At 32.2% G+C, this 22,431-nt stretch overlaps 2 protein-coding genes across 3 annotated transcripts; one reads left to right on the top strand and one right to left on the bottom strand.

Annotated features, from left to right (window-relative positions):
- Window positions 1-7,834: 7,834 nt before the first annotated feature.
- Window positions 7,835-12,889, top strand: LOC100805830 (mitogen-activated protein kinase homolog MMK1). Of its 2 annotated transcripts, none has more exons than XM_003529321.4 (7): window positions 7,835-7,974; window positions 8,165-8,424; window positions 8,629-8,758; window positions 9,678-9,815; window positions 10,096-10,428; window positions 10,776-10,956; window positions 12,495-12,889. In XM_003529321.4, the coding sequence occupies exons 1-7, from the start codon at window positions 7,888-7,890 to the stop codon at window positions 12,665-12,667; spliced, it is 1,302 nt and encodes a 433-aa protein (XP_003529369.2). In that variant the 5' UTR covers window positions 7,835-7,887; the 3' UTR covers window positions 12,668-12,889. The 2 variants fall into 2 exon arrangements, with proteins under 2 accessions (XP_003529369.2, XP_006583849.2); XM_006583786.3 differs by having other exon boundaries at window positions 7,854-7,974; window positions 8,169-8,424.
- Window positions 12,890-14,410: 1,521 nt separating this feature from the next.
- On the bottom strand, window positions 14,411-19,233 carry LOC100500071 (stress response protein-like protein). The gene is given in 5 exon segments (NM_001249478.2): window positions 14,411-14,791; window positions 15,736-15,782; window positions 15,874-16,015; window positions 17,794-17,895; window positions 18,979-19,233. Coding segments are annotated over 5 exon segments (594 nt in total). The 5' UTR covers window positions 19,066-19,233; the 3' UTR covers window positions 14,411-14,575.
- Between the last annotated feature and the right edge of the window lie 3,198 nt (window positions 19,234-22,431).

Here is a 22,431-nt window from a genome sequence, read left to right as displayed (position 1 = left end):
CACTAGACCTGGACAAAGTAGCCTATCGTTTAACTGACCAAGAGATCAAATTATCACCAAGAAATACACGATACCCAGAAGTAGATCGTCTCGTATTCGGGCATCCATCCCAATCAGCATCCGTATAAGAAACAAGAGTGGATGTAGATGATGGATAAAGATGAAGACCATGGTCTATAGTACCCTGAATGTAGCGCAATATGCGCTTGAGAGCGTGCATGTGCTCATCCTTTGGGTCATGCATAAATAAGCACATCTATTGCACTGCATATGTAATGTCAGGTCTGATAAAAGTAAGGTATTGTAGAGCCCTAGCAAGGCTCCTATACAGAGTCAGATCCTCAAATGGAGTGCTTGATGTAGCACTAAGCTTTGGTTTAGTATCAACAAGGGTAGGTGATGACTTACAAGAAGACATGCCAACACAATCAATAATCTCCATGGCATATTTCTTTTTGAGATAAAAACAAACCACCTGCATGATGAGTTACATCAATGCCCAAAAAATAGCTCAACTGTCCCAAGTCCTTCATAGCAAATTCCAAGCTAAAAAGGGTAATAATGGACTTACGAAGCTCATCAGAGGAAGCAGTCAAAATGATGTCATCCACATATAACAAAATATAAGCCATAGAAGTACCTTGTCGATAGATGAAAAGAGAATGATCCGAAGTGTTATGAGAGAACTCGAGTGTATGAACAAAATCAGCAAATCTCTTATACCAAGCCCGCGATGCTTGTTTAAGCCCGTATAGAGACTTCTTTAACAGACAAACATGATTAGGTTTTTGCGGGTCTCTAAAACCCATAGGCTGATGCATGTAGATAGTCTCATTAAGTTCACCATGTAAGAAGGCATTTTTGATGTCAAGTTGATGAATGGGCCATGCCTTAGGCAAAGCCAGACTTAGAACTGTGCGAATAGTTGATGGTTTGACCACCGAACTAAATGTGTCACCACAACCTATGCCAACCTGTTGAGTTTTGTCATCACCTACAAGACGGACTTTATGCCTCTCAAAAGAACCATCAGATTTTTCTTTATGAGCAAAAATCCACAATGACCGAATTACATTAACATCAGGTGGACGGGGCACCAACTCCCACGTCTTATTTTTAATAAGAGCATCAAATTCATCATCCATATCCCTTTTCCAATTCAGGTCCTGAAGGGCCGACACGGGGTTACGTGGCAGAGGGGATTTAGCAACAGTGGTATGAAGATTAAAGATCTTCTTTGACTTAACTATCCCATGCTGGCTGCGTGTAACAGCCCAAGGAGGTGGGCTGGACTAAGAGGAGGAGAAGCAGTCGCTGAATAATTCATACAATTAACAATATTCTTCTTTGGCTCAATGGTTGGGCCGGTTGCAATATTAGAGGAGTTGGGCCCGAATGGAACTAGACCAAGAGTTTGAGCATTAGGAGTAGTGGATTGAGACACTAAATGGTGGACCACGTATGGGTTTGGGCCATCATCTAAGAAATCATAAGTCTGAATATGAGCAATATGTAATTTAGCAAATGGAAATTGTGTCTCATCGAAAATGACATGACGACTTATAATTATTTTTCCAAAAGATAAGTCATAGCATTTATAACCACGGTGATTCGAAGGATATCTCAAAAAAACACATGGAGTAGAGCGATGTTGAAGTTTATTTATGGTAGTGGAAGGAAATAGAGGATAACATAAACACCCAAAAACCCGAAGATGAGAATAGGTCAGATCCTTATGATAAAGAACCCTAAGAGGAGATTTATAGGTCAATAACTTATGAGGAAGAATATTGAGAAGGTAAGTCGCCATTTGCAAGGCATGATGCCAAAAGGAAAGAGGTAATGACGCATGGGCAAGTGAAGTACGAACAATATTGTTAATTGTACGAATTGTCCTTTCGGCTTCCCCATTTTGAGGAGAAGTATGAGGACAAGACAATCAGAAAGAAATACCATTCACTTTACAAAAATCCCAAAAAGGCTTATTATCAAACTCTTTACCATTATCACATTGTATATTCTTTACTTCCCGTTCGAATTAAGTTCGGATGAAAGTTCTAAAATTTATGAATGTGGAATAAGCATTAGATTTGTTTGACAAAGGAAAAGTCCACAAAAATTTAGAATAATAATCTAATAACAAGATATAATATCGGTGCCCTGAGAAACTCAAAACAGGTGATGTCCAAAGATCAGTACGAACAATATCAAATGGCATAAGAGTATGAGAATGTGACAAAACAAAAGGTAACTTAATATGTTTTCCAAGAGAACATGAATGACAAATACGAGAATCTCTAATTTGATTACATTCAATAAATTTATTCTTCTTAAGAGAATGCAAGATAGATACTCCTGGGTGTCCCAACTGCTCATGCCAAAGAGAAGGAGCTAAGGCAGCAAAAGTAGAGGAAGAAGTGGCTGGAGTGGTGGACTCGATGATAGGATTAAGCACGTCCCGACTCTCACACCTCATTAGAGGCATCCCTGTCTGAAAATCCTTCACAAAAAACCCAAAGGAATCAAATTCAACAGTCACAGAGTTATCAGTGGTAAATTTTCTAATCGACACTAAGTTTTTGATTAGTTTAGGAGCATGAAGGGCATTTTTTAAGGCTAAAGGAGGATGTGGGGAAGGCAAGTTAATTTGACCATAACCACGAATAGGAATTGATTGACCATTACCAATAGTGATACCACGATGGTTGCTCATATTAAAATAAGACGTGAGATTACCTGAGGTGGACATCATATGAGAGGTGGCACCGGTGTCCATATACCAATTCGGATCCGGAGAAGTAATACTGAGGGTGTCCATTGCAGCCTCAATGTCTGTTGGAGTAGGAATTGTGGCTGTGTATGCCTGCTGCTGAGGTTCTACATTATAAGTATCAGGTTCCTTCGTACTCTTTTCATACTCATTCATACTCTCCTAACTCATGTACTTACTTGAGCATTGAAATCCTTTGTTTTGCAGGTCCCTCATCTTGTCCTCCCAACAAAGGCCACTCTTCGTTTGATGTGTGAAGCCCAAGAATCCACCTCAGCTACATCCACCTTGACATGTGTCAGCTCTGGATTTTGATAAGTACAATATTTTTATCAAATATTTATAATTCAATGAGGGTTGTTCATGAGTTTTTATGGGCCCAAAATGGAACAATAGATAAGATCCTTTTATACTTGAGTATTTGAAAATATAAATACATATTATATAAAAAATATAGCCACATGATTTTCATTAAAATTATTTGTTTTCTTACATTAAATGAAAAACATACATTTAATAAATCTCAAAAAGGTATATTATATTTTTTATTCAATTTACTATAACATTATCATTTATCATTCAATTTATTTCCAAAAAATTACATAGCATAAATATTTATACATAAGGAAACATGACAACAAGATGAATTGGGGACAAGTATGACTCTCCTTATCCCAATTGTTGTAGAAGATACGATAAGATCAGATTTAAAAAAGATACATTTATATTTTTTAAACGCATCCTCATCTCCATTGATTTTATGGGATTTGAGTAAACCTACGAGGAACCCCCCACATTTATTTATATATTTTATAATATAATTTTTATATTTTTAATTTAATTTAATTTTATCTCTAGAAGAAAATGTGTTAGTTCGGTTGTTGTTATCTATTATTGATAAAGTAACATTTCATGTTAAAACTTACATACATTTTTCTTATTTATTAATATACTAACATTTAATTTTATTCCTTTATAATTTTTTGTTTGTGTTTCTTATTTTGTTAAAAAAAACAAATCAAATATGAACTTGTGAAAATTCATTCAATATGAACTTATAAAGGTAATGCATGAAAAAAATTAACAATGGATCACATGTCACATGTTAATTTGAACAAAAAAATATGAAATAAAACAATAATTTTAATGTAGTTAAAAAATAACATAAAAATATAAAAACTATTATACAACCATAAATGTTTTAAAATTTTTTTAACTCCTTTTAGCTATGGATCATGTACAGTTACACACCTGGACAACCCTCCCAGGAAACTAACTTGACAAGTTTTAGCTATTAACTTTCAATTATTAGCCAACTTTTTGTTTTCAACTAATTTTTAAATTTTTAACTAATTTTTATCAAATATAGAAAAAATAAAGGAAAATGATTTATTTTAACAAGTTTTCAATTACAATGGACAACTGTTAACGGGTCTAGCTCAATTGATTGGACAAGGCATATGAGTTATTATATTATAAATCACGTGATGTTGTATTTGGTTCCTACGGATCATATCAACAAACATTAACTATATTAACGGTTGATTATAATTTAAGAAATGAGGGTACAATAGCATTAAACATTTGCAAAAAACTTGTCAAAATATCATTTCATCAGTTTTTTTAATGATTTTTACCACTAAAAAATTAAATATCTATATTTTATTGCCAATAAAAAATTATTTTATAAATATATTTTTGTATTTATATTTTTCAAATCTCATAGATATTTATAAACACCCATATGATATACGATATAATTATTAATTCAAATAGAATCTAAAACAAAAAAAAAATTAAAGAGAGTGTTTTCAATTTTTTATACCACAATAAAATGTAGAGAAATTTAAATTTCAATAATTTGGTAGAGAAATTCCTTTTATTTTCTTTTTTATGGCGTATATTGACTACAACAGATGTTCTCGGTGAATTCACTTACTACAAAATAAAGTTATATTCAAATTTAGCTTTCAGTTAACCACTTGTTGTATTGGTTTTTATATATCAACAACAATACAAGCAAAGCAACTTTTACATATATTTGTAAAAAAAATAATTAAATTCTCACATCTGGAGTATTAACAATACACTTCTTTTAATATATTCTTTTTATTGATTAAAAAAATATAAAATCATAAATGAAAATAATTAAATAAGGAATGAGACTCACATAATTTGTAATTTTGAATAAAATTCAACTAAAGGAATGAGACTCACACAATATGTTAGAGTAATTGTTTAGCAACATTATTTTTTTCAATGAAATTGATGTTTTATAAAATTGATTTTGAAATATATTAATTTATGTTTGAATATTTTTATTTTAAAAGAAAGTTACCAATAAAATTCAGTGTAAATTTTTTATTTAATGCAACTGTTATTTAAAATTGTTTTAACTTGAAATCAGTTTCTTATCACAAGATTAAATATATAGTGCATGTCTTTCATATTTTATCTGAAGGAATTACACAACTTATGTTTTCATTTTAAGACTCTTTTTAGGCTATTTTTAGGGTGAATCATTCTCATATGTGGTTTAATATGGATCACTATTATTTATCGTCAGTTTCATCTATTCTTATTTCTCTTATCCTACACCTTTCCCATCAAATTCATGTTCCCTTCTGCCTCCAGAGCCGCTACTGGCAATGGTGCTTTCACTGCTCTACTTTTTTTCTTCTTCTTCTTCTCTTTTCCCCGGATTTGTTCCCCTAACTTCAAAACAACGGAGACAAACATTTTCACACCAAAATTCATGGCATTCCCCAACTTCCAAACCCATTAAACTATGTGAACACTAAAAATGGGAAAAATATACCACAAGGATCCTCCAATGTAGAACAAAGAACCCCTCAACACTCAAAAACTGCACACTGTTAATAAAAAAAACTTGGTGGTTGATAACCCGGTGCTTGAAATCAACAAACACAATGACGTCAAATAAACACAGACAAACACAAAGTTCCATCAATGAAAAGAGTGAATATAGTTCTAAGAAAAATAAATACATTGAGGTTGAGTTAGGCCTCTCACATTATACATTCTAAGATACATAAACAAATCATGAGAAATATTAATGATAAGGAACTGAAACGAATGTGGATCTAGTGGGATATGGTGTCGTTGATTTGGGCTTTGAAGAACTGGATGACATTGTAGATTCGGTGATGATGTTGTGGATCTATTGTGAGGCTGGTGTGGCATGCCCTAAACTAGTGGATTCCATAGAAGTGGTCATTAAGCATTGGAAAGATTGCCAAAGAGAAGGAAGGAGATTGTGGCAGTTGGGGGCAATAGATTTGAGGAGGGAGAAAGGGGAAGAAGAAAAAGTAGCTAGAGACTTATGGGAACGATAATCTCTTGTAGAAGATGTAAATTTCATCTATGGAATAAGATTAATCTTGTTATGGTCTATTATGGACCCTTTGAAATTAGTCCACCAAAACAATGGCCATGGCTTTCTTTTTAATAAAACTTTCTTCTTGGCTTTAAAAAAAATAGTGCATGTTTGAATGAGTACAGGTAGCTAAAAATACGTTGGAATAAACGATACAAAGGACTTTCTTATTCAAAAGTTTGTTAAGTATTATCCAAAATTAGGTTAGCTGATATTTTAACATAATTGTAAATAATTTAATGCCAATTAACATACATTTAATGGATTAATATATTTTTGTGTTATTTTTCTTTTACCTTAACATTGGTAGATATTTTTTTTAGGAAGTAACCACTCATATTTATTAAGAATTGTAAGTACACATCCTTTCAACATGGTTTACAACAATACACATGTTCAACTAAGCTTAGTAAATATTTTTTTATTCAAATTTCAGAATAAATACATTACCATATTAATTAAAAGTTGTCATGCTATAACTATAAGAGTAACTATATTAATTAAAATAAATGCTTTTTTATGGCAGCATGAGTGAATTGGGAAAACAGTCAATGAAAAAGAAAATGATGAATTTATTTTCTCGCTTTTTTCCGGTCTAAGAAAGAAAGTAAAAACAAAAGGAAATGCATATAATGGAAATGGAAATACCCAATCTGCAATGTTTTAAGTTTTGCTCTAAAAAGGTACCGAAAAACATTTATTAACTGCTGTAAAATTAATTATGAAATTAAAACAAAAAGAACATTGAATAAAAACAAAATCATTTTATATTTTTAATAGAGATTTAATACAATTTAAATTTTAAAAAAACATTAAAAATAATAATTGTAAACTTAAAAAAGATTTAATAATTATAAATTTAAAAAACATTTAGTAATAATTTTAAACTTAAAAAAAATTTAATTTTAACCTTAAAAATATTTAATAATTGTAAACTTAAAAAAGATTTAATAATTATAAATTTAAAAAACATTTAACATTTTTAATTTTAAAAAGTATTAAATATTTTAAAATTTAGGAAATAATTTAATATTTCTAATTAAAAAAATTATTTAATATTTTAATCAATAGAAATTATGTACCAAAAATATATTAGCATATACAAAAAAAATCAACATATCACTTTATTAATGAGTGTTTTAAAAAAACAATAAATAAAGAGCATTAATGCATTTTACTAAATACTCCTAATCATTATAAACACAAACATTAATTATTACATCTTTAGTAAATTTTTTATTTCTTAAATAACACTTGCTACTCATCAAATAAAAATAAAGATAAAAGGAAAGTATTGGTGAAAGACAATGTTTAACCAAATAAGCATGTGCAATATTTTTTTATGATAAGGAACTAAGGATGTACAATAGAATAAATAAAAAAAACCAAAGGTAGCCTGATAACCTGATTTAGTGAAGAATGTTAACCTCTGATAAAGTAGTACATTAAGATTCAAATCTTTATTATTATAAAATGATGTTTATACTTTATATATCTTACTAGGATCCATCTAAGTAGTAAGAGATTTACATAGTTTACAGAAGATTTTTTTGTTTTGAATTTTCTTGCTGTTATTATACATTTATGCAATAATAAAAAAAATATTCACATTTAATTTAATGTTTAACTATGTGCAGAAAAAATATAAGAAAAAGAAGATGAGAAATTTGAGAAGAAAAATAAATGGATAGAACAAAAAAAAGGTTGACAGAGGAAAGAGATGACAGTTTTTACAGAAGTTAGGAGAGAGAAAGAGAGAGAGAGTACAGATCTGTTTGACCAAAACCCCTCACAACACATAAATCAGGTTCCATTCTGCTTCTTCTTCTTCTCTATTCCTATTTTTCCATAACAACACCGCCGATTCATTGCATCACCGTCACTAACTTCATCATCATAAAACATTTTCATATAAATAAATATATTCATTCATTCATTCATTCACATAATAATCATTAACTATCATTCTCTCTTCTCTCTCTCTCTTTCAATTTTAGACAGACAAAAGAAAGAAAGAAGAGAACAACAGAGCAATGGAAGGAGGAGGAGCTGCTCCGCCGGCCGACACCGTGATGTCCGACGCGGCGCCACCGCCGCAGCAGCCTCCGGTGGCGATGGGGATCGAGAATATTCCGGCGACGCTGAGCCACGGTGGCAGGTTCATCCAATACAACATATTCGGCAACATATTCGAAGTCACCGCCAAATACAAGCCACCCATCATGCCCATCGGAAAAGGCGCATACGGCATCGTTTGGTACTCGCTTACCCTTTTTCCCTTTCCCACTTTTCGAATCAAATCCAACCCCAAGTTCGCTTTTTTTTTTCTTTTTCGATTTTGTCGTATGTTTTTTTTTTTTTGGAAATTTTAAGGAGAAAAATGTGTTTTTTTTTCTTTTCTTTTTGGAATGGAAGATGGAAAATTTTTGGGTTTGTTTTTTATTGTTGTGTGTGTGAACAGCTCGGTTTTGAACTCGGAGACGAATGAGCACGTTGCCATCAAGAAGATTGCGAATGCATTTGACAACAAGATTGATGCAAAGAGGACCCTCCGTGAAATCAAGCTGCTTCGTCACATGGATCATGAAAACGTTAGTGAGTGATAATGAATTATGATGATGTTTGCATTTTTAGTGTTGTTTCATTTGGTTTGGTTTTGTATGAACTGAATCTCAATCTCTTCTCTGTTGTGTGGTGTAATTGTCTGTTGCACTTTAGATCCTCTGATTTTGTGTGTGAAGGCTTCAAATTCAAAGGCCATTTTGTCCGTACAGTGCGTTTGTTTTTCAGCTGTGAAACACTTTGAGTTTGAGGGAGTGAATATCGATTGCTGCTCAATGATGGGGGGTGTAAACATTGTAGGAGACATCGAGACCAAAATGCTGCACCTGTGTTAGTTTTATGTGGCATACTTGCATTGGCTTACTGTTAAAGAACTTAATAAGGGCGACAATAAGTTGCAATTGAAGTTGCCAAGTTGCAGGATGGTAATTCTTAACGTTTTAAGGGCATGGAGGAGTTGTGTACGAGAGGAAAATTGTTTTTTTATTTTTGTTTGATACTCTTGCGCAATGTTTTTGATTAGTTTGTTGCCCTATCCTGAATCTTGTTGCAGTTCTTTTCCATTTCTGTCCTGTATTAATTAATGAATGCATTTTTTATTTTCTTAAATTGATTTGGAATTTGGTTACTTATGCTTTGCTAAGATACGTGTTACACGCGTTACTTGTTTTATTGGTGACACGGAGGTGCTTCTCTATGTTACGGTTAAAAACGTTGCACTTACTGCAGGGCTGCTTCTTTTTGTCTTGTTGTAGTTCTAATAACGAACAAAAAGGTGTTCATCCTTAGGCCATTTAAAGCCTGTGGAAATCATATATATTCCTTATATTTTGTGGGGCAAATACGGGGAGAGGGGGTGCCCAAATAACTTTGTGATGGGATCTGCCACAACTTCAGAGCATCAGGAAAAATTCTTACATTTTTTTGCCTATTGTAATTATTGTCTAGGTTGTTGCAATCAGGGATATAGTGCCACCACCTCAAAGGGAGATATTCAATGATGTTTACATTGCATATGAGTTGATGGACACTGACCTTCACCAAATCATTCGTTCAAATCAAGCATTATCAGAGGAGCACTGTCAGGTACGTATTCTTAAGATGCCTTGGGAGAAATTTCTCTTTTCTTGCTCCTTTTTCTTGTCTTTACCTTTACCTTCACCTTCACCAAACCTGCTCAATGCTTTTTCTCACATCCTAATCCTATTACAGTAATACTGTAAATTGAGATACTAGGTAATAGAGGAGTTTTTGAGTTTCATCTTTCATGACTTGAGGAAAGGATTCGATAATTGTCTCATTTTTTATTCTGTTTGCAGAGTTTATTTAATCTTATCCTTGACACCAATTATTTTTCTTGGCACAGTATTTTCTGTATCAAATCCTCCGTGGGTTGAAGTACATACATTCTGCTAATGTTCTGCATAGGGACTTAAAACCGAGCAACCTTCTCCTAAATGCCAACTGCGACTTAAAAATTTGTGATTTTGGACTGGCTCGTGTCACCTCTGAAACTGATTTTATGACTGAATATGTTGTTACGAGATGGTACCGTGCACCGGAGCTTCTGTTGAACTCTTCTGACTACACTGCAGCAATTGATGTATGGTCTGTTGGTTGTATTTTCATGGAACTGATGGATCGAAAGCCTTTGTTTCCTGGCAGAGATCACGTGCATCAGTTGCGTCTACTTATGGAGGTAACTTATTTACAAGTCTTCATTATTTGAAGAAGTTCAAAAATTATTGATTCACATTTGTTTTTATGGTTGAAATGATTAACCTGCCAGACTTGGAACTAACGCATTATTAAAGCGAATTGAAATTCTATGGCAGTGTTATTCTGGAGTATAATTCAGGTTAAGTTTCATTATATTATGTGCATACTTGAGTAAAGTCAGACACTTAAACCAAAATAATGAGATTCTTGCCAAAATCTGCCCTTGCTTTGCTGTTTTCTTTTTCTAACCTTGTGATCTATGTAGTTCATCTTTGATGACAGTCTGCATCGAAATCATATATAAAAGATATGCTTCTTACTTTACAGCTGATTGGCACCCCATCAGAGGCTGATTTGGGGTTTCTGAATGAAAATGCTAAGAGATACATTAGGCAACTGCCCCTTTACCGCCGTCAATCTTTCCAGGAAAAGTTTCCACATGTCCATCCTGAAGCTATAGATCTTGTAGAAAAAATGTTAACTTTTGATCCTAGAAAAAGGATTACTGGTAAGATTTCATTGCTTGAGGCTCTGTATTCTACGGTTAATGATGATATAATAATATCAATGTGCATACTTTTCAATTTTATGCTTTTTGACACCACAAGTACTTGTTAAAAGTCAACTTTTCAAATCATCAATCATGAGCTGACAATTTGCATCTACCTTGCCACGCTTTTAGTTTTGCTGTTGAGTTGCTACATCTATTGATTTTTATATTATATTTCTTTCAGAAATTGTTTGTGCATGATTTTATCTGTTCAACTTTTTCTATCATCATGCCACATTGCAAAGCTATTGCTTTTTATACATTTGGCTAAGCTTATCGACTAATATGGTGTGACTTCTGTTTAGTCGGGTAGGCTTTGTACACTAGCATTTGCATGCTCACAACTTACAAATTCAGTTTATGATATCTATTTCAATATGCAGTAGTTTTCATAGCTTCAATGAGTGTTTTGGAAATGGCTAACTTAGGGCCAGTTTGGTTTGTGAAAATGTTTTCTGTTTTCATTTTCTTTTTCATTGGCAATAACAAAATTGCCCCCTATTTTACCCTGGTTCCTGTTTTTAAGATTTGTACAGGAAATGGTGAAAACATTTTGTTGTGTGTTATTTTCACCATTGCAAATCTTTGAATCAAGAAAGAAAAGTGAAAATAATGTAGCTTTTTGTAATTATTAAGGGAAATACAAAACATGTTCACAAACTAAATGCACCCTTATAAAGCACAGTAGTTTTGTCAACTGATCAATATCTATTGAATATTGATTTCTTCAACTGAAAATTTTGATTTCTCCTCACTTTTTTTCTTAAATTAATTTCAAGTTATTAACTATGATTTTGCAATCCAAGAAAATAGAAACTAGAACACAAATTTTCAAGTAATTAATATTGAAATGAGAACCAACTTTTATCTGGTTGGTTAACTTTACATAGTTTTGCTAAGGAAAGTACAAAAGAGAATGTTCATTGATTCTCAGCTACAATGAGATTTTGTTTGGAGCATAGTAGTTAAGTTCCCACAATTTCTTGCACATAATTGTAAGTTGCCTACCTTCAAGATTTTGGCTAAAGGAAACCTTGCTAGGCACTTCCTTCTTGTCTTCTTTTTTATTCAAATTTCCTTTTATCTTAGGAATTTGGCACAAAAGGAAAAGCCATTTGCTTCTCAATTTTCTGGTAGGTTAATGGGAATCAAGCAGGGCAGAAGCAGAGGAGAGGCTGGAAACCTTTGAGAAAGCCAATCTCAGACAGTTGTTTCTTGACATCTCTTGATCATGTCTATTTCTTCTCATCACTTCACCCAGTCTAATGGATTAAATTCTCTCCCTATCCTTGCTATACTAAAAAACCACTTCCTAGTCGCACTTTCAAGTCCATAATTATTTTTTATTTCCAATTATAATTTAAAAATACTGGAAAATTTTAGGATTAACCTGTAAATGAGATGCCAAATACTGTGTAATTGAGGGTTAGCACTGTTCAGTTTGTTGCTTTACTCTGTACTAGTGCTTACATTCCTTCATTTGCGTTGTTTTGCAGTTGAAGATGCACTGGCGCACCCATACTTGACATCTCTGCATGACATCAGTGATGAACCTGTGTGCTTGACTCCCTTCAGCTTTGACTTTGAACAACATGCTTTGACTGAGGAACAGATGAAAGAACTGATATACCGAGAGGCTCTAGCATTTAACCTCGAGTATCAGCAGTAGTGATAGACTTGTTATCATTGGATTTGGATCGTGTGATGTCTGTGTCCATAGATCAAGAGATTTCATTGTGTATATATATCTATCATCTGAAACCAGGTGATCTTGGAGTTGAATTATTTCCATCAGAGGCATGATTGGTAGACTGAAACAATCATAAGGTATTTGTATTGGCTTTTTGCTTCATATTATTGTCCAATTCATTGGCTGCAGCCAACTGATAAATCTTTTCTTGGTCTCAAATTTCTGCTTTTATGGATTTGAAGTTCCCTCTCTCTGAACCATAACGATGTTAAAAGGTTATTTGTTCTGCTTACATGTATAAATTTGTCAACACAAAAAAATCGTAAACTATTAAAAATTAGTTTAACTGACGAAGTAAAAGAATGGTGGTTTATGGTTTGACTAGGAAAAATTAAAAAAAAAGAAAAAGAAAGCAATCCAATGAAAAGATTGATCGATAAGTTGGGATATGAAGTTAGTAGGTTGTTTTCTGATTTTAAGCTTAGACCTTGATTGATACGGAGATCAGTTTGGTGATTGAGCAACCATTATTTAAAACGTTGTTTTTTTTATGTCATTGATCTTTGATGACTGTTGATTGATTATAGAAATATGTCATTGAGAACACCGTTAGAACCCAAGTTAGAAACTTGAGGTGTTGAGGTTAAACTTTTGGGGTTGAACCATTTCCATCAATCAACCTTGATTGACTTTGTCTAATTCAGTTCAATTACCTACTGCCATCTCATAATGAAGGTTTCAGGGTTAAAATACTATGAAAAATGGTTTATGGACACTAGTTCATAAAAAGGAAAGAAGTATAAATGTGATGGTGATATAATACGATAAAAGATAGGAAAAAAAATTAAAAGTGAGTTATATATATTGCATATATTGCGGATGTCATCTATCATTACTCAAATACTACTATATCACCAACGAGACATATCATAACCATAAAATAAAATAAAAACAAAACTAGGCAGAGGTTCTCAAATCTCAACACCAAGAAATTGGTGCCCCACGTATTATACACATTAAATAAGCAGTATTTTCAAAACTTGATCAGTCTCTGGTTGGTAAAGACCAAAGACCTTTAAGTTAGTAAAGCCACTTAGTTTTTATTTTTTAGTTGACTTCTTAGTAAAGAGTAAAGACCAGTCTCTAGTTGACTTCTTAGTTTATAGTTCAACATTGATGGAATCAGAGTCAAGCAATCAATAACATTTTTAATATTATTTACAAATAATATAAATTTAATCAGCAAATATCATATTGTGCATCTTTAAAAAAAAAATGTACATTTCATTTATAAACTCGTTTGTTTTGAAAATATTTAGAATTAAAATTTATTAAAAATTTTAAAAACAGTAATCTTAAAAAAAAGTGATTCAAATCAATTTTCTTATACTAAATCTAACTGGTATGTTACCAGGTCGACTAATTCTTTACCAACTATTTTATTTCCCTAATTTCCTGGATATTTTAACCAAGTAACCTGATTGGTTTCCATCCAACCAGTGGAATTGACTAATCCAGTCTAATTTTTAAAACGATGAAAATAATCACATCTTGAACAAAAACCGAAGCACGTATAGAATAATCAACCATTGCAAATTAGTGCTATATTCCCTTCTTTTTCCTTCAGCGCGTACATACCTAGTCTATTTCCTTTTTCGTCATAATGTTGCGTTAAAATTTATAGACGTCAAAACTCAATAGCCCCTCCATCTCACACACAGATTAATCCAAGAGAAAACAATCTTTTTGAAAGAGAATACAAAATGACATACAAACTTACAAATTCTGTAAAGAAAGAATACGTGTTGATCATAAAAGTAAAGCTTGACACAATTTACTATTTGCATAAAATAATTTTTTTTATGATACACGACCAGTATTCAAGCACTATTCACTCTTGATGTTCCCAAAGAATCTTGAAAGACGAACTGGACCCTCGTCTTCACTATCGCTTCCAGCATCCTTGCTTCTTGACTTGGACTTCTTTTCCTTCTTTGATCTCTTGGACCTGGACTTGGATCTTCTTGACCCTCTTTCTTCATCGCTACTGGAAGAGTCTGAGGATGACGAAGAGGAGCTAGATGCAGAAGATCTTCTTGAATGCTACAAGAGTAGAGATAATGAGAGGATGCATAAAAAAAATTTCATTCATAACAAATGGATAAATCAAGTGTCAATCAACATTGTTTGGCTCATTGGCTCAATATAAAACCAAAGTCAGGTAATTTAACATAAAGCTGTTTAATGCAAAATAACAAACAACCCAAGAATAGCTACAGATCAATTAAAAACAATGATTTTGATCACTTCCAAAATAATTTGGTTTTAACCAATGACTTGAGTCAGACACACACTTAGATAAGTTAATGTTAAGGCATAGTCATCAGTGTAAAGCAAACGGTTGGGAAGAAAAGGAATACTTATATCCATTCAAAATTCAAAAGAAAGAAGAAAAGAGAAGAGTAAAACCTGACATTTTGAAGGGGAAGCAACAATGTAACATCAATTTCTTTCAACCAAAAATAATCATTTTCATCATAACCTTCAGTCCAAACCTCAAGGTGATAAAAGATAATACAAAAGGTATATTACAACCAACCTCCTTAATGTTTCAGTCATTTTCAATTTTCATATATAAAAGATTTTGTAACACAACCTTCTTGAAGTGTCAGTTCTATGTCACATGAGAAGTACTCCTTAGAAAAAAGGTCACGTAGCTTATGAGCCTGCTTGACTCACTTCCAGTACTATGGATCACTGAAAACATCTGGGTATTATTTGTATTTATCCTTTAAAAAATTTAAAACAAAAGACACAAAAGCCTCCAAAATCTCCAACATGATTGCAAACATCTAACACCTACACTATATTTAGTCCAAAAGCATGGATGCTGAAAACTGAAAGCAGACAGTTACTAGTTCTTAGTTACAGAAGTTAAAGAGATAGTTACACTATTATTCAATTTGCAAACAAAAACATCAAATTTAACATGAAGCTTTTCATTTCATCTCTGGAAAAACATAAATGTCTCAGAAATTAAAAAGCACCTTTCTCTTTCTGCTGCTGTGCTTCCTTGAAATTTTGTCCCTCTTATCTGCAAGTTAGAATGTGCAGTCTCATTAGAAGCTGGGATCAGGAAAAGTGCTAGAATACAAACCAAGTTTTGGCAACTTTTTCAAACATACCTTTCACATGTTTAGACTTACTACTAGAGTGATTTCTTCCTTGGGAAAGCTTCCGAGCCCTTTCAGCATCTAGTTGAGCTCTGTACTCTCTCATCATCCTATCTGCATCTGCTTCCAATTCCCCTTTTCTTAATTCTTCTTCCTAGTAAATAAAATACAAATAAAGTCAAATTTATGATATAGTGAACAAACCCTAGTTAAAACACTGCTATTGCCCTAGAAATTTAACACATGGAATAACAAGCATTGATATTTAGGGAATAACTAGTAAACTAGGAGAAAGAATGCAAATCCAGAATGTTAGCCACACAACAAAGAAGCTATAATACAATATCTACCTTGGGAATGAGCACAATATGAAATGGCTTTTGGGGGACCAGGGAGGGAGTGACTTAAACATTCATATATAAAAAGCGTATAAGATTGTACCTGATGGCCCCTTAATTAGTTAATGAGAAAGATAAAAAAAATTTAGCTGCTGGATTGCAAGTGTCCTTAGTGATTGCTTTCCCAGTGGCTAGAGTAAAGCTAGCTACAAATGCTTGCTCTTATGGTGAGGCCAAATGACAAAGACCTCCCTCTTTATTTTCAACTTTACAGTCACCTCTCTGTACTGTTTATCATCACATGACAATGACCTGCCTTGCTCATTAACGCTGTTAATGTAGACACAACTGAAAGTCAACTGTGGCCAGTTGTACCTAGAATTAATCAATTTTCCTTGTAAAATTATACATTTCTGACAGCAGTAATGCTTTGGGAAAAAAGGATTGAGAATAGACAATGTAAGAGACTTGAATCTAAGTTCAACAGAAAAGTTTTAAGCAAAACTAGTTGATTTGCCTACAACCGGTCTCCACATTTTCTGCTAAAGCCAAACTCAGATCCAACTTAGTTGAAAGGGTAGCCATTGCCATATGAAATTAAAAAGCAGGGGAGTGTCATATGACATCTTTGACGAGGTTACTGGAATTTTTCCTTAAAAAAAGTTAGCAGGTCTAACAATGATCCATAATAAGAGGGTTACTTAATAAATAGTAAGGACAACTATGATACAAAAAAAAAAAAAAACAAGCAGTCTGTCATTTGGTCATATAAAAGAGAAAAATATAATATTTTCATACCCTTTAATTAGTTGAAATGGACAAATCCCCAAAGGAAACAAAAAGAAAAAAAAAACAACTTCTAATGATATATATATAGTATATCATATTTATAGGAGTAAAATAAATACACGTATGAATTATATTTTCTTTATAATGTTTTTCAAGTTATATATTTTTAATTTTAAGTAAAAAAAAATAATTTTGTAAAGAAAAATTCATAAGATTATAATCTAAAACATTTTATCATAATTTTAACATAATATATATAGAAATATTTAACAATTTGTAATAAGTTTTTCAGTTGTGAAAATATAACACTTTTAAGTAAAAGAACTATATTCAACCGCCCCAGTGAGGCAATGTTAGTGAAAAAATGAATACTTGTTGTACATGGACAAACATTGAGGGGGTTTTCAACAAAATCTAATTACATTAGAAACATAAAATGATGAAATGAAAATGAGAAGGAAATAAAAAATAATCAAGAGTAGAGCATATGGAATGATGGCATGATAAACAACCCTCAAATTCACAGCAGGGTGCAAGAGGATGTATGTAATAATGTAAGTATGTTCTAGACAGTAGACAATAAATATAAATACAGAGATAGTAATGCATAGATACTAAAAACAATGATATAATTGAAGCACAATTTAAACCAAAAAAGACATGAATTCAAATAATAAAAAGGCAATAGAATATGTAGCTTGGCTAAGATTGAACTGCAAACAGAATCAATGGAATTTTTTTCAATCAATTAATTCTGATTAAGAAGTACAGTGGAGAGAGAACATCAGGGTTTTCAGAACATTACCTTTTGCTTCTTTTTGTACTCTTCCCAGGTAATGGTGTGAGAGGTGTTAAGGCTAGCCAAACGAGCTGCATGCCATTCTGGTGAATGAAATGAACCATCCACCTGTGACAGTCCTCATCAATATCGGTCCAGGGTAAAAAAAGAAAGGGATGCGGCATTCAATCATTATAAAGCACTTTGATCCTATAGTATAATATACAAGAAGCCAATTACGAAGACCATGGTAGCAAGTGTCCCCTTCAAACAAACTTCATACACCTTAGTAATGAAATTCTCCATCAGAACATCCATAATAGTTATGTAAGATTCTTGGATAACAGAACATCCATGTGTATCAATTGTTAATTCAGTGTTCACTTAGTATCAAGGTTTTAAAAAACAGTCCGTGAAGCTGCAACAGCAAGGTTTGTGAAGTGTACGGGAGTACAATGCAGCCTTTGGTTGCATTTGTTCGCAATTTCCTGCAATATTTAGGAAAGCAGCAATAACGCGAATGCTGCCGCAATTTAAAACCTTGAACATAGTATTGAGAAGGTTCACTTCCATTGACAACTAAATTTTTTTAGGAAATAAATTAAACTAAAAAAGCAGAAAAAAATGGTTCAGATTCAACCTAGGGATTAAAGTATCACAGCACAAGTTATCTTTTCCAGGCGAACTTTAAGATGCTTGCTTTAAGACAACACACTAAACTCTTCCACCCCACAATTCATTTCAGCTGTATTTTGCACCAAAAAAAAAAAAAAAAAACTGGAAATGGTACTAGATAACGAGTCCAAAGGAGAAAATCCTAAACATTGTGTTGAGGAACAATGCTTTAAAATCAAAGTGTTCCAAATTAAATAAGAGTTAGCAATGTCTTGGAATTAAGATTGAGGCTAGAAATCGAATCATCCCGCAACTCACAAAGTGGTGTAATTTGAGATTGTCAAGTGTTAGCGATGAAAATTAATTCCAGAATACCGTAAATTGCGTGCCAAACACAGTCCAAGAGTGTAAAATCCAGCACTAACACATTTATAATCACGTGCGAAACTGTCCATCAGAAATGTTTTGGGGTTACGCAGCGCGAAGAGAGATCCGCGATTGGGGGAAAGAGTAAAAAAGCGCGAGGAGACAGGGAATAGGGGAAATGAAATGAAATATGGTAGGTTAGGGTTAGGGTTAGTATGAAAGGGTACAAACCATGCCGTCTTCAACCTCGTCGGGGCCGGCGGAGGCGCCGCCGAGCCTGGCTCTCTGCATAGCTTTGTAGGCTTGGTTTTTCCCCATCCTTACTCTGCAAATATGATTCGCTAAACACAAATTCGCTATATGATCATGCAGATTGAAAGCACCACACACACTCCACAGGAGTTGGACCTCGAAATTAGATTAGGGATTCAATTTCCAAATCTCGCAGCGTAGTGTAGCTCCTTCGCTGTCTTCGTTCGTTCGTTCGTTTGTTTGTTTGTTTGGTTCTACCTTTATCGTCCTCTTTCCATTCTCAGATGCAGAAACAACATTTGGGCCTTACCATGTCTAAGACTCAATGGAGGCTATTGCTATTAGCACAATCACTTTTACTAATAGCACTACCCATGTGCGTGCATTTTGCTCATATTCTAGGGGGGTGTATTGGATTAAGATTTCAAAGGATTTTAAAAGACTTTTTTATGATTAAAAAGTCTTGTGGTATTCAATCAAGACTTTTATAAAATATAAACAAATCTTGTGGTATTCAATTAAGACAATAAAGATTTTTTTTTCAGGGCAACAAAATATGTTGGTATTCAATTGAGATTTCTTACCACTTTTAAAATGTCTTTTGGTATTCAAAAGTAAATAGATTTTGATGGATTCTTTTGTGGAATGGATTTTGAGAGACTTTTTAGTTAGAAATACACATAAAATACTCCTCCAACAATCTCACCCAAACCCTTGAGACTTTTCATAATCTTCCAAAGACTTTTTCTTCTCCTGCCGAACAAGACACAAACCACTACCAGGTTCATTCTCTTACAACTTTTCAATCACTTTGTTATTATTTTTTTAGGCAATAATGACTTTGTTATTAAAAGGTTTAAAATTTCTATCGTTTTTATTTTCTTTATTCAAACATTATAATTTATTTATCATCTTTTTCATTCACTTTTGTAACTTCCGTTATTTTTTTGTTTAAAATGTATTAATCTTTAAAAATCTTAAAAATCCATAAAGTACTTTGAAATCTTAAAAATCTGTGTTAGAAATCCATTAAAATCTTGGGTTAAGAATCCTGATTGTAAAAAGTCTTTTAAAAAAAATCTTTTAAAATCCCACAAAATCAATACAATCCCACATAATCTTTTAAAATCTTCAAGATTATTTTTGTCAAAATATTCTCTCAAAATCCCAATCCAATACACCCCCCTAATACTGTCCCATGAAAAATTGCACAACAAAATTGTAGTTGTGTTGTACAATTCCAGGGTGAAAAAGATACACAATGGAATCACAATTTTAGTTGTTTAATTTTTCATCACCTCCAAATAATTCAATAGAATCATGATTTGTTTCTACAACTATTTATAAAAATATTTTTTTATTTTGTTTAAATGATTTTTTTTACTTTTTTAAACCTTTTATACAAATATTAAAAATAAAATAGAAAATATTCTAATTATAATTATTTAAGGAAACGCTTTAAAATTATTTTAAAGTTATAGAAGAAAGTTCTTTTACTCCAAAACAATAAATAATTTGTTTATTTTAGTTATCCTGACGTCCCGTAAAAATAAGAGTTTGATTTTAATGTACAATGAATGCACTTAATTTTACATAAATAATACACAATAAAATATAAGGGGATATCAATGTATTATAATTATATTGTAAATGAAAGAGCTAATTTTTTATATATTACTATAATAAAGAGTTTTCATATTGTTATTTAATTGTAGATTAATATGTAAGATAAATTTATTAATTTTTTTACACAGTATATAAAAATTAAACTATTTCCAAAAAAACCAAGATCATTTAAAAAAACTCGAAGATTTTACATTTTGGTGTGTAGAAAATGGGGTCAATTTAGGATCCAAAAAAGCAAGCCCATAACATTAAACATAGATCCAGAAAGTGAAATCACTCTTTGAATAAATCGGATCATCACAGGTACAATCCTCAGATTCTATGTTATGTATTGTCTTGAAACTACTTACAAGATTAGCATAACATCACTCTCTTCTCTCTTCAAATTTATGAGTTCTTGACGCTATCCAATGGAAATGTTATGGACCAGTTTGTTTAAACTAATTTGTTAAAATAAATGTTTATTTTATAATTTTATATTATATTAATTTGTCCTTTTATTTTTATCTTAGATGTAAACTTTCCATTGTTTTATGGATATTGTTGTATTTTGTTAAACTTTAAACTGAATCATTATGGACTTTTTTATTTAGAAATTTATGTATCTTAAATGTTAAAAACTTGTAAAATAATGTTTTATTTTAGTTTTTAGGGTTATACAATTAAGTGATATTATATTTATATAATATTATTTTATAAATTATTTAATTATTAAAATAAATTACTCTTCCTCCTGTCACCCGTGTTATTTAATTATATAATATTATTTTATATATACACTCTCCTTCTTTTAACATTACTTTGGTTTTCTTTCTCTCGTGTTAATTAACACTTTATCTTTTATGTTAACAGATTTTTTATTGTGAAACCCAAATTACTCTTTTTACTTAACCATAAACAACACGTCTTTCCATTCAATGGTGTGGCCACCACTGCACTCCATTCTTCACTAGTTTCATGACAAGTTTGTTGCTGCCAACATCATCATCGATGTCCTTTGCGACCACCTCGGGCACTTCACTTCCTCCTCCTCTGACTACGATGCTGCCATTTGTTGTCGCTGCTGTCGCCTCAACTAGATCCTCGTCACCCAGATGCAGATGAAGGATTAGTTAGAGTTGGAGGCTTAGAGTGTTAGTGTTCTTTGTTAGAATTAATGTCTCATGTGAGAGACATGTGACTTTTGTAGGGATAAATAAATAAATAAATAATAATTAAGCACTAAATTGTAATTAGATTAAATAGGAGAAGTTTCTAGAGGTAACTGCTACTTGATGGGAATAGCGGTTATAAAAAGAGGTTAATATCCACTAATGTGAAATAAGCTCCCCTTTCTGACAGAAAAGTGTTCTCTATCATCTATAGTCATCACAAACGTAGAAAGACAGAAAGAATAGTCAAGAGAGTGAAATCTTGTTTCTCTCACCTTCCAAGGAAATCAAAGTATACCGGAGAGAAACCTTCTTATGGAGGAAGATACACATTATTTGTTTATTTATTATTTGTGAGAATCATAAGTTTCAAAATCCTATTGGTTTCTTATAATTGATAGTCTAGGAAACCCTTAATTATTTTTATATGTGGTATCAGAGCATGTGTTATGAAATTTATGATTCTCCAAGACTGATTTATTTTCTCCCAATTATGCATGAATCCTAATTATAAAATTTAGGGATTTTTTTTTGCTGCAAGTATGAAATTTTATATTAAAAAGGATATCAATTAAATTTACTTTCAAATCGCAAGTATGAATACTTAAAATTATATTATTTTGACTGTGTTTAATGGAAAAAGAATTGTGATGTT

The sequence above is a fragment of the Glycine max genome, chromosome 7 (assembly GCF_000004515.6).
Source record: "Glycine max cultivar Williams 82 chromosome 7, Glycine_max_v4.0, whole genome shotgun sequence".
NCBI lineage: Eukaryota > Viridiplantae > Streptophyta > Magnoliopsida > Fabales > Fabaceae > Glycine > Glycine max.
The sequence above is the reverse complement of the archived record's forward strand: the minus strand, read 5'-3'. Positions and strand labels throughout refer to the sequence as shown.